The sequence below is a fragment of the Hippocampus zosterae genome, chromosome 11 (assembly GCF_025434085.1).
Source record: "Hippocampus zosterae strain Florida chromosome 11, ASM2543408v3, whole genome shotgun sequence".
Taxonomy (NCBI): Eukaryota; Metazoa; Chordata; class Actinopteri; order Syngnathiformes; family Syngnathidae; genus Hippocampus; species Hippocampus zosterae.
Window position 1 is genome coordinate 20381953 of NC_067461.1, and position 13137 is coordinate 20395089.

General features: G+C 43.3%; 1 protein-coding gene and 1 long non-coding RNA gene across 3 annotated transcripts in view; both read right to left on the reverse strand.

The window, feature by feature from the left end:
• Positions 1-13137, reverse strand: part of LOC127610741 (uncharacterized) — a 72094-nt gene that overhangs the window by 27419 nt on the left and 31538 nt on the right. The gene's annotated exons all lie outside the window — the stretch shown is intronic.
• The window catches only part of rin2a (Ras and Rab interactor 2a), a 41519-nt gene continuing 32960 nt past the window's right edge, over positions 4579-13137 (reverse strand). For both annotated transcript variants that reach the window (XM_052081022.1, XM_052081023.1), the window contains 4 exons: positions 10214-10522; positions 9355-9486; positions 7439-7602; positions 4579-6214 (listed from right to left, as the gene is read on the reverse strand). In XM_052081022.1, the coding sequence (XP_051936982.1) occupies positions 5798-6214; positions 7439-7602; positions 9355-9486; positions 10214-10522 (1022 nt within the window). In that variant the 3' untranslated portion in view covers positions 4579-5797. The remainder of the gene's footprint in view (positions 6215-7438; positions 7603-9354; positions 9487-10213; positions 10523-13137) is intronic.

Sequence of the window (13137 nt, forward strand, 5' to 3'; positions counted from 1 at the left end):
TTGCCAGCCAATCGCAGGGCACACAGAGACGAACAACCATTCGCACTCACACTCACACCTAGGGACAATTTAGAGTGTTCAATCAGCCTGCCACGCATGTTTTTGGAATGTGGGAGGAAACCGGAGCACACGGAGAAAACCCACGCAGGCCCGGGTAGAACATGCAAACTCCACACAGGGAGGCCGGAGCTGGAATCGAAACCGGTACGTTTTCAATCAGTGTTAAAAGTTTTGATATTTAACAAGCAATGCTGAGATGAACAAAGCAAATTGGATCTGGAATTTGGCCTAGTTGTCTCTATTTTACACAAAAACTTAAGTCACGGTTTGTTTAATACAACAAGTAGTGCAACATATTCCACACCTAAATCTGTCTAAAATGATACATTCAACACAAATGACAAGGATTAACGTCCTTCTAACTCCAGAAATTAAATGCATCGCAGCACACAATGCAATCTGGGGAACGAAAGTTGCATTCAGGCACCTTTCCTAAACAGTCGTAAAATTCAACTTAGCCTATTCTCCGAGTACTTACGGTTCATCTCGCTTGTGTATGATCGGATAAATTTCCTTGGCCAAAAATGAGAATTCGAAGAGGCCCCAGGATTCAAAACCTGGTGTGGGAATCTTCCTTTGCCAGATTGTTTTCTGATTTTGGACAAACAATCTGCCAGAGATGTGCCTACAAAGGTGTGCGGAGCTGGCTATGTCGAGGTGCATGGACATGCTTCCTAGAGGAGAACAACCACAGATGACGCATACACTGGCCAGTAAAATTCACCTGCCACGGAACTAATTATTCAGCTCAGCGGCATCATTGTTTATAATGATCATCTATTGGGGTGTTCACACGGCACACATTTGCATCGGTGCTGCACCGACGTATTTTATTTGCGATATATCTTACACATCTTACAAATTTTGTGGAGCATTCATATGTAAAAAGCCCCACTTGCGTTCACACGGCAGTTTCTGCGAGTCTAACCCTGTAGCGTTCACACATCCCATTTTATATTGGTCTTGCCCCACAAACTAGCATTTACTCCGGTGTAAATTTTTAAACCATCTCCTGAGCAGGGTTAAATTTGCTCTGGTTTAAGCTGTTTTCAGGGGCTACGCCGGTGTAACTTTGTACGTGTGAACGCTCTACGGGGGGCAGCATCGGTGCTTCACCGGAGTAAAAGTTCCCGTGTGAACACCCCTTAAGAAAGGCTGCTACAGCTTCATTGAAATCCACCTGCAGTAAATTCATTTGATTGGACATGATTTGGGAAGGCACACATCTGTCTATATAAAAGGTCTCACAGGTGCATGTCAAAGCATATAGCAAGCATAAATCAAAGGAAATGTTTAGATATCTGAGACAGGATTGTCAAGTCAAGAACCGGTCCTCCGTGGAGAGAGGAGAACCTTCCCTAAAGATAACCATCATTGCAGCAATCCACCGATCAGGCCTGTCTGGTGTTATGGCCAGCCAGAAGCCTTTTTCCAAAAGACACCCTGAAGAACTCTCAGAAAGAAAATTCTCTGGTCTAATGAGCCAAAGATTGAACACTTTGGCGTGAATGGCACGTATCATATTTGGAGAAAACGAGAAACCTGGCCAATACCATCCTGACTGTGAAGCATTGTGGTGGTAGCATGAAGTGGGAATTTTCAGCGATACGATCTGGGAAAGACATATGGAAACACGGTAGTCATGTCGAGACATTCTGGATGAAAACCAACTCCAGACTAGTCAGGACCGCTGACTGGGGCAAAGGTTTACATTCCAACAGGACAACAACCCGAAGCACACAGTCAAAGACAACAGAGGGAGCGGTTTCAGGACAACTCTGTCAACGTCCTTGAGTGGCTCAACCGGAGACCGGACATGAATCCATTCGAACACCTCTGGAGAGATCTAGAAATGACGACTGCACTGACGCGCCGTATCCAACCTGATGGAGCTTGTGGTGCTGCATAGAGGAATGGACAAAAAAAAAAACTGCCCAAAAACACGTGTTTGAGGAAACACGTCCAAGAATACCTCTAAGCTGTAATTGCTGCCAAAGGTGCACCAATAAAGTATTGAGCAATAGCTGTGAACATGTAAAGGAAGTCATTTGTAATAGATCGTCAAAATATATATATGTATTTTTTTTTTTGGGAAACGTCATTATGGGGTGATGTGTGTGTGTGTGTGTGTGTGTGTGTGTGTGTGTGTGTGTGTGTGTGCGTGTGCGTGTGTGTGTGCGTGCGTGTGTGTGTGTGTGTGTGTGCGTGTGTACTTGATCTGTTTTGGGCTGAGGCTGTCAAATAAAATATGGAAAAAGTGAAAAGCGTGTGAATAATTCAGGAATTTGTGTTGCGCTGTGGCTGCAGTGAGCAGCCCGGTGGTCGACTGGTTAGCACGTTGGCCTCACAGTGCAGAGGTGCACTCCACACTAACTGTGTGGCGTTTGCATGTTCTCCCTGTACCTGTGTGGGTCTTCTCCGGGTACATAACAAAAACATGCATGACGGGATGATTGAACACTCTAAAGTGTCCCTAGGTGTGAGTGTGAACGTGGACGGTTGTTCGTCTGTGTGTGCCCTGCAATTGGCTGTCAACCAGTTCAGGGGGTCCCCTGCCTACTGCCCAAAGACAGCTGGGATAGGCTGCAGCACCCCCCACGACTCTTGTGAGGATAAAGCGGATCGGAAAATGGACAGATGGATGTAAGTGCGGCAATACTACTGTACTAGGATATCTCCTGTTTCTGTGTTTAAGCACGTCTAATTTTACAATAGGTGAGGTGCATAAGTGCGCACACACACAAAACATCTCGGTCGAACTGCCTTTTGGTGTTTAGTGTCCCTCTCGGAAGAAAAAAAGCATTTATTTCAAAAACAGGGATGTGATCACTCTGTGTAGCTGCTAGCACACCCTCCAATGGTTATAATACTCTAAACATCCATTCTTCCATTTTCTGATCCGCTCATCCTCAAGGGTTGCAGGCCAATCTCAGCAGTCTTCGGGCGGTTGGAGAGGTATATCCTGAATACGTTGGCAGGCCACTCGCAGGGCACACGACCATTCGTGCTCACACTCACATCTAGGCACAATTTAGGGTGTTCTATTAACCAGCCATGCATGTTTTTGGATTATGGGAGAAAACTGGAGGACCCGGAGAAAACCCACACAGGCACGGGGAGAGCCTGCAAACTCCACATAGGAAGGCCGGAGCTGGAATCGAACCCGGTACCCACGACCGCTGCACTGTGATGTCGACGCGCTAACCATTCGACCACCAGGCCACCATACTGTAAAAATGTGTGTGTTGTCTTTATATATGATAAGATATCCTTTATTCGTCCCACACCGGGGAAATTTACAGCCTCCAGCAGCAAGAATGTATGTAGAAAGAAGAAAGAGAAAAAAAACAACAAACATCTTTCAATTAAATGCAATATGAACACAAAATATATATATACTCATTCATTCATCTTCCGAGCCGCTTGATCCTCACTTGGGTTGCGGGGGGTGCTGGAGCCTATCCCAGCTGTCTTCGGGCAGTAGTCGGGGGACACCCTTAATCGGTTGCCAGCCAATCGCAGGGCACACAGAGACGAACAACCATCCACGCTCACATTCACACAATCAGCCTGCCATGCATGTTTTTGGAATGTGGGAGGAAACCGGAGCACCCGGAGAAAACCCACGCAGGCCCGGGGAGAACATGCAAACTCCACACAGGGAGGCCGGAGCTGGAATCGAACCCGGTACCTCTGCACTGTGAAGCCGACGTGCTAACCACTGGGCTACCGGGCCGCCTATATATACTATAATATATATAATATATAAAATATACTGCAACCATTTCCATTCGAAACTATTTGTGCAAAATGATCTTTATTATAGCATTGAATGGCCACAAATGCTTGTCTAGGGTATTACAAATATTAGTATTACAGGAGAAAAACACTGTGAAAAAAATCCCTGCACAGTTAAATATATTCGCTTTGATGGATTATTAGTCAATTAAAATATACAATCAGGAAAAACAGCAATGCAATTTAAAAATGTCAACACTTGGTTCCCAAAGTTATGCATGCTGCGCTACATAAAGTTACTAATATGAAACACAAGCAGTTAGGTTTCTTTCAGCATTTCTGACATTCATTCATTCATCTTCTGTACCGCTTGATCCTCACGAGGGTTGCGGGGGGTGCTGGAGCCTATCCCAGCTGTCTCCGGGCAGTAGGCGGGGGACACCCTGAATCGGTTGCCAGCCAATCACAGGGCACACAGAAACGAACAACCACTCACACTCACACCTAGGGACAATTTAGAGTGTTCAATTAGCCTGCCACGCATGTTTTTGGAATGTGGGAGGAAACCGGAGCACCCGGAGAAAACCCACGCAGGCCCGGGGAGAACATGCAAACTCCACACAGGGAGGCCGGAGCTGGAATCGAACCCGGTACCTCTGCACTGTGAAGCCGACGTGCTAACCACTGGACTACCGGGCCGCCGCATTTCTGACATATCACCTGCAATTAGCACTCCAACCTACCGGTACATTTAGTTTCTTTTTTGGGGGCGGGGGTGTAAATTGATCATTTATAGTAGTGGGGAAACAGTTACATTACATTTCAAGTAGACACACACGACCACGCACAATACTGAATGCAGTCACGTCCGTTGTCACGTGCCTCTTTTGCCGTTTTTGTCTTTCAAAACGATTCCCTCTTCAACATTATTCACAATGGCCTCTCACCAGCTCCAAGCACACATGATTCATTATAAAAACTGGCCTTAAAAAATATTTTACAAATAAGATTTTTCAGTAGCAGAGACTTTTGTAAATCTGCAAGAATGCCTCCATTACAGACACGTTTCGTGTAGCAACATGTTTCTAAAAATCGTCAAGAGTAATTACTGTACAAAAAAAAAGAATTTACTGGCAACATTTCCTGTATTACCATCATGACAATCTAAATGCTGCTCCGATATTTATTAGATGTCTATCATTGATTTTCATACAAAAGTACAATTTCTTAACATTTACTTGGATTAAGCACTCATTATATTCATACAAATGAGGATGGAAACGACAGGTTTATGCACAGCATATTCATTTCTATTGGGAGTAAATATAGAAATCAAAGTCTTTATACGGGAAGGTTGCTGGAAAAAGAAACGAGTCTTGTCCACCCTCCTTGTTCCTCCAACTTAGCTGTGCAAATATTCCGGACTTGGAAGTGAACCTCAGCCACCACTAGGTGTCTCCAATTCAAAGACAACATACACGGTCAAAACAGTTGACCTGCAACTGTAAAACAAAATGCAAACAAATCGACTGTCAAGGTGCTCTATTGTTTCCAGTGAGTAATATAGTTTTGGTGTTGTATTTTATTTTAGATTTCCCTCTATGATCACCAAACGCAGCCGCTATCACGCCGGCGTTGTGGCCGGGTCGATCATAATGCTGACCTGTCTTCTTTTCTTATTTTAAAATTAGAATGACATCACAAAAATACCGATTACATTCCATGAGCCCAAGCAAAAATGTTGCCTGCCATAGTTGGTCCACAGGAAGCACGCTAAAAGAAGCAAGGAACAAACTTTCACTTCCGTCACTGCTCCCCTTCCTCCGTCTTGTCTGTCGGATCAAACTTTCTACACAGAGGATGTTCGGCGTGACAGCCTAAAGGAGAAGTTGGACTGCCACACGTGCAGCGTTGTGCTATCGGTCCAACTCTGACGGACACGCCAGGTGTCCGTCAGAGACGCTGTCCAGTTGTCTATCCTCCTGATTGGCAGTCTTCCTTAACGTGACAGTCTGAGGTCTGAATCGGGGGAGCCGGAGGGGGGCTCAGGACTGAGGTCGTTCAGGTTGGCTTGCTGTTCAGAGGTCAAAGTCAGGTTGCTGGGGCTGGGCGAAGAGTCATGAGGGGTTGCCGGTGAGGTGCCGCGATTGGCCAGGCGGCGGTAAACAAAATGGAAGGGGGGCGCTTGCGGGCGGCTGTGGAGCTCCGCCTTGATCTTCTGAGGGTGGGTGTCCGGGGCGAGCTGCTGGCTGCTGCCCTCCGTCAGCAGGAATAAGCCATAGCTGTCGGGGTCCAACACTTTGAACTTGAGGGCGCATAGCTGACACACCTCCTCCACAGTGGCGTAGGGTCGGACAGCGAGGGTCTTGGCGGTGCAGCCGCTACCCAAATCCTGCAGCGCCACCCGCAGGTAATTCTAGCAGATAAGAGTGAATAAACAACTTGACATCAATTTAAAAAAATATATAGTTGGCCGTCAGCTACAAATACAAACATCCATCCATCCATTTTCTGATCCGCTTCATCCTCACAAGGGGGGTGCTGGAGCCTATCCCAGCCGTCTTCGGGCAGCAGGCGGGGGACACTCTGAACCGGTTGCCAGCCAATCACAGGGTACACAGCAACCATCCAAACTCACAGCTATGAAAGATTTAAGAGTGTCCGACCAGCCTGTTCTACATGTTTTTGGAATGCGGGAGGTATTTCCCGGGAGTACCCGGAGAAAACCCACACAGGGAGGCCGGAGTTGGAATTGAACCCGGTACCTCTGCACTGTGAGGTCGACGCGCTACCCACTGGACCACCAGGCTGCCCACAAATACAAACAAGTGACAAAAATAACTACTGTAAAATACAATGATCTACTTTGTCAGCCACTTATTTAGAGTCTTCAAATCAATTTTGAAGAGGTCATGATGGGTCTTTAGTTTGCTAACAAGCAACATCTCATGTTCTTTTTTTTTTCATGACGGTGTTTGATTAACTGTATCAAATTCTGACACTGTAATTGAGTTATTCCTCAGTGGTTTTAAGTGGTGATTCATTTCATGACTTTAGAGTTTCACTGTTTGCAAAAATCCTTCATTTTAGTTATTAGTTTGGTGTTGAATGTTTAATTAAGTGTGTGTGTGGGGTGGGAGTATTGTTTAGTGAAAACTCAACCATCCACGAACCAAATACAGGTGCTGTATAAGAGTCTGCAGACATTGAGGTAGAATAAGCGCAGTGCATAATACAACTACAACCTTAAATACAACTATGATGGTCTGAATTTTCATCCCTTGTTTGCCAAGTAGCCAATCCCTACAGTGCATTTGTAACGTCATTGGAAAGTATTCCACAACACAAAGTACTACAAGCCACTTGCTCACTTCGAATGATTCAAAGTATTCTTAACTCATTCAGTACCAGCCAATTCTAGACCAAGTCTGAAAAGACGTTTAAAAACGTCTTTGGGAGTGAATGAGTTAATTTCATTCCTTTTCGTTAACTACAATAACCTAAGTGAGAAGGTCTGTCGCCAGGTGTGGGCTTGTGAGTCCGCGTACTTCGTTTGCGAGTTCACAGCTCGGTCAAGCGTCATTCAGTGTGCAGCAGGTTGCCCGATATGTAGCCATGGGACCGAGATTATTGGGCTTACTTGGAAGTCATCAAAGGATGGAGAAAAATGCAGAGTGGTGCGGCGCTGGTGCCACTGGTGCAGTGTATTCCTGGTCTCGGAGCTCAGCACCCTGGCTGCCTGCTCCTCCTGGAAGTTCCGGATAAGTGACATCGCTCCATATGCACTCGTCAGATAATAGCCACCTGTGACAACAGGACAAAAACAAAAACAAAAAACACTGTACAAACAGCCACTATTTTACAGGCTCCCTGAGATGACGAGGCTCTGGACCAGTTTTTTCAATCTTTTTCGAGCAAGGCACATTTTTTTCCATTGAAAAAATTCCACGGCACACCACTACCTGAAAATGTGAAAAAAAAGCTGATTTTAACAATTAAGTGTATATATAAGCGTGTTTTTTTTTAACATTGAGAATTAACGCAGTACGATAATATTGAATAGGAATCAAATCAACATCAATCCAATATTTGGTGCATTCGTTTTAATGGCAAGTAAAAGATAGTAGTACAGTCATTCACTTGCAGTACGTTCACTGCGCTGCATAGGTTTTCTTGTGCGCTGAGAGTATGCGACCAATGCGCAGTTGCGAAGCTTAGAGGGAGCATTGGTGGCTTTGCATCTCCGGTAAACGTAAATCTAAATGTAAGATACCATTCATTGTATTGCCTCGCGTCAGGAACTTTGCTTGTCTCGCAGCATAAGGCAATTAATTACCTAGCTGCTGCTGCTCCTTACCGGTATGGAAGAGTACTACATGATTACTCTTCCAGGCGATTGACCGCACGGCACACCTGACAATATCTCGCGGCACACAGGTGTGCCACAGCACAGGGTTTGAAAAACACTGCCCCCGAAGTGATTGCATTTTGTCCCTAAAATATGAGACAATGCTCCAAAAAGTTTTAACCAATTACTCAAGTTGGTTCAATATTTTTTGTGACTCACAAACCTCAGATCAAAAGACTTATTTGGAACAACGCTGGAGGCCATGGATCGGGGTTAGTCTCACGTTGCAAGCTTCGGCTTGCACAATCGCTGCTAGATTCATATCTAGCGGCAGCGGGAACACGGAATGGATCAACAAGGGCAGTGAGGCAAAATGACGCCTGTCGCTAGATTATTGTGTCCAATAATACACATAACCAACTGCGTGCTAAAGATGACTTTTTTTTCCAACGGAGATGTTTTAGGACAGTGCATAGCAACACCAAGACATTTTTACCTTTGTTAACACTTCACTTGGAAAACGGCCAGTCAGTGAAGTATCGCTCAAGATATTCTTTTTTTCAATGCTGGGGACTTCCAACTACGCGACTCACTAAAGATTAGGGATATTTGGCTTTCAAACCTTGACAGGTGAACTTAATGTTTGAGGAGCTTTACGGCAAAATTCACAACAGGCGATCCTTGAATCGAATAATAAATTTCCTGCTTCAATTGGAGCTGCTTTTTAAACAGTCGTCCTCAACAGGCTTTTTTTGAGAGGAGAAACAAAACTGCAAATACCGACTAGTCGACAACTGAAGTTAACTAATGCCGCTTTTAGTCGTCGATGTCATCATGATTCATTGACTAATCGTGGCATCCCGAGTGCAGAGAGTGCCATATTTGCTGCTAAGGCCAATCTAAAGAATAAGTTTCCTTTTTTTGGTGTGACTTGGGGTTTATGTTGTTGATACTTGCACAATAAAATGTGAATTGATATTTCTGTAAGTATTTATCAGTAATAAAGTGAAAATGGAGAGAAATGCGCATATTTACTTTGCAAGAACAGCTACCATGTCCAATCCCAAAATATTTTCAAGCAGTCTCAAAATGTGTGTAGCTTTAGAAATTTTAGGAAATGTAATATTAGAGGCTGCTATGCTCCCATTTTTTTTAATGATAAGATTTAATAGATTACTGAGGAGTTTCTTCATTTCGAAAGGACACACCTTCTCCGTGAAGCAGTGAGGGGTCCAACAGCTCCATCATGTAAAGTATCTCAATGTCCAGCTGTGGCATGTCACATTGGGCCAACACGTAGGTCAGCATCGGCAGGAAGTCATCTGCACCATACAGACGGCCTGAGACACACACACAGGTAAATTTCAGGTACATTTACACATAAAATGTAGTAGTCAGATAAGGCAGCTTCCACTTTCACAGGTTTCATGTTCCCTTTTTGTGTTCTAGGGCTGACCAATTTATCAAATTCAAATCGTAATGAAGCAGAATGCACTTTTCAAATCTCATAGACTGCAATTTGAAAACCTCTTCATTTCAGGCAGTCTGCGGCTTTTGTTATTTTTCCGAACTGCTTATCCTCACAAGGGTCGCGGTTGTTTATTTGTATGTCTATGGTCAGTGCTTAAGAAGTACAGTCAACATTTTTACATAGAGTTTCCATGAACATTTGAGGTGATGAAGCCACAGATTTGTTTGCATTATTGTTGTAATCCGATTTATGATTTCTTTGCTTGTGTTCACGCCAGGTTTGCTTTCTAGAATTTTGTCAGGCTGTCATTGAGTGAACTTTTATAGGACTGTAAATCAAACTGACTCGATAAATAAACTGTCTTTTATATTAATTCACGGATCATTTCCCTTAATTTCAGCAACAACAAAAAAATGTAAAACTAGGTTCCTTTTGCTGGTCACATTTTTCAAACTGAGGAAGGACCGTGAACATGCAAACATGTGTCAGATTCATTTTATATTTCCAGTTGTGAGGGTCATTGGGTCAGGTCTGACATAGGACCTTTTGTATAATAGGAGAGTCAATGTGCATGACTCCGGTCCAAGTTGCGCTACCTGAATTGTCCTCCATGATGGTGTAGATGAGTTTGCAAACCCTCAGCAGCATGGTGACCTTCTTTTCCGGAGAGTACAGCTTGCACATGGTGTGAAACTTGTACTTGATCTTCTCAATAGCTATCGGATCGGGTGGCACCGTGTCCTCCACACCCATTTCCTGCGGCTGCCGAGCTTTCGCCAAAGACATGTTGTCCCTCAGCTCCTGCCATTCTCCGCTGCGTACCTGGAAATCCTGCAGTGCGGCACTAATCATCGGTTTGAGAGGCTTCAAAACACACTTGTGCATGGCTTTCTCCAAGACGTGGTCTGAAAAGAGAAAGGAAGAAGTGAGATCGGGATACACCGATTTCACAGAACATTATGATTGCCACCTAAAATTAAACTGTTTGCCTTTTTTCTGGGAGACCTACTGAAAATCTCATAGATTTGCAAGTTTGTGCTATTTAAGAAATTCCCACGATACCAAATGTTGTCGCCACAGCCGTTCCTAATGGGAAAGTAATGCAGTGTTACTTTAGAATGCACACTGATGCCAAGAATCAGTGTTGCATCGACTTTGATGGAGACAAGCTTTTTATGTCGGGGAGAAACCAAGTTTGGCCTCTGTTGTTTATGGAAGAAGTTACTAGAATGTCTTCGCCGTGTGTTCTTGTACACACGATTTGCATTTGCATCTGCATTTTTCTTGATCTTCTATCTTACATCAAACCATATATAAGCTATTTTTAATGTAAATGTAAGGTGAGTTTGAAATGATAAAACGTTTTGGGCTTGTCGTTTAGAGTATATGTATGTTTTAAAATATCAGGAATTAAATAATAAAACAAAATACAGGCAATTCAAAAATTTTCAGGGTGGTGTAAATTACTTGTGATTTTGCGCTATTCGTAGCGGTGCCTGACAAACAGAGGAATTATACTTTGCATGAATGAGAGAGCTTGTCAGGGCAATGTTTGTGGCAAAAATATATAACTTGTCAATTTATTTCTTTAGTCGAAAAATGATTTCAGGACCATCCTGTGTATGAAGGCCTTGGGAAGTGTATGCTGATTTAGCGACACAAAGAAGCTAAAATCTATTTGGACTTTTTTTAAAATGAGAATCCATAAATGACTAAGATGTGCAGTGAAGACATACGGTATTAAATGACGACAAAAGACTGTTGGATATCAATGTTTGGTTAAATGGTCAAAGCAAAAAGGATTTTGAAGTAAACCTTAAAAAAAAGGTTGTATTTGTTTTCTGACTTGCGTTAATAAACGCACAATCGAAGATCATATACAGTAATGGCTCTTTTCATGTTTTTCAATTGCCAAGGAGGAATGGGAGCTTCCTCATTCCGGTTCAATGGAGACGGCAACACTGCCTCCCGGCGGACGGATGCGGGATGGTCTTTCAATACGTGAATATCTTACGTATGTGGATCGCTTTTAAAAACGGCGATTCGTTTGTATCAAAAAGAAACGCGCATTTGACAATTCACACGTAAAATTGAGTACTTACAAATCACAAGTCACGACAAATGCTCACACAGCAGTAAAAACGGGGAACATCGCGCATATATTTGTAGATCCTACTCCGTTGAACATAACTGTGTTGAATGATGACTGATTTCTCTTTTCCTTTTACTATTTTACTTACCTTATTTTCTGTCACATTATCACTGTATATGTTTTATGTTCAATAAACAAACTAAACGAAATCTAAAAAACACATGAAAATCGCAAATGGATTTGTGTAAAAATGTTGCCCAAACTCCCCATGCCTACACCGCATATGCCTAATAACTTGGAACACGGTGTACGAGTCTATTGAAGCACTTCAACATTGACATCACTCTCCTTATCGGTCTTGTGCACACAATTAGCCACAATAGCAAAAGTCAAGACAGTCAAGGACAGGTCGGGTCTCTCCAGGATGTACTTGCTGCTTATGTCATCGTGTCAACTTGAAGTTAAGACAAACAAACACTGACTGCCTGGCCGCCGGAGTAAGAATTCTGGCGAAGCGAAGAGTGCACACGAGAAGCGGAAACGTGCCAACATCACTTTTTTTGCATCTCATCTCGTGCAGTCTGACGAACACATGCCATGCTATCATCCAGACAGGATGCAACGCAAACCACAACTGCTGAATAAGAAGGAACGAGTGTGCCTGTGTGCATGCGTTTTGCTGACTCTACTCACCAGAATAGGGTCAAGTCAGTTGTTTTATTTTCTAACTCGGCATGCGCAAAGGCTAATTCGTACTCAGCAGGATTCATCATCCAAACACATCAATCCAACCCATCCATTCTTGTCACTATGAATCATTCACTTCCACCTTGATCGTCTTACATTTTTTATTCCTTCTGTTGCTTGCTCAGCTCAAATGGAACTTCGCAGTTGGAGATAGATGTGCACTTGTGAAAGACTGACACAAACAACACATTCTCAATTCCCCATTTAACTAGAAACTGAATAACAGCTACCAGCAGGATGTTTGTGTATTCAACAGCGTCAGCACAAGGTTTTTTTTTTCAAATGGTAGTTACTATGATACTGAACATCATCTCATCCGCGTAAAAAACAAGTATGTTTTCTATTAGAGACAAAGAAACCACACAGTCAGCCGTAGATCAATTTCTCAGTCGAAAACAAGCCCACACTGGCACATAAAATGTTCTCTTCCCACTTGATTTCAACATCTCTATTCTCTATTAGGCCCTTATACTAAACAGCTGTAATGGGGGCAGTTGAACTTGTATTTAAATACAGGTAGTGGTAATTTTCTGGTTTATTATGAGCAAAATAATGTTGGATTGGATTGGATAAACTTTATTGTCAAATGTACTGTATGTAAAACATACAGCACAGATGAAATTTCTTTCCTCTCAACACAATATAGTATGGAGCCAGCAAAATATGACTTCCCTAAATTAC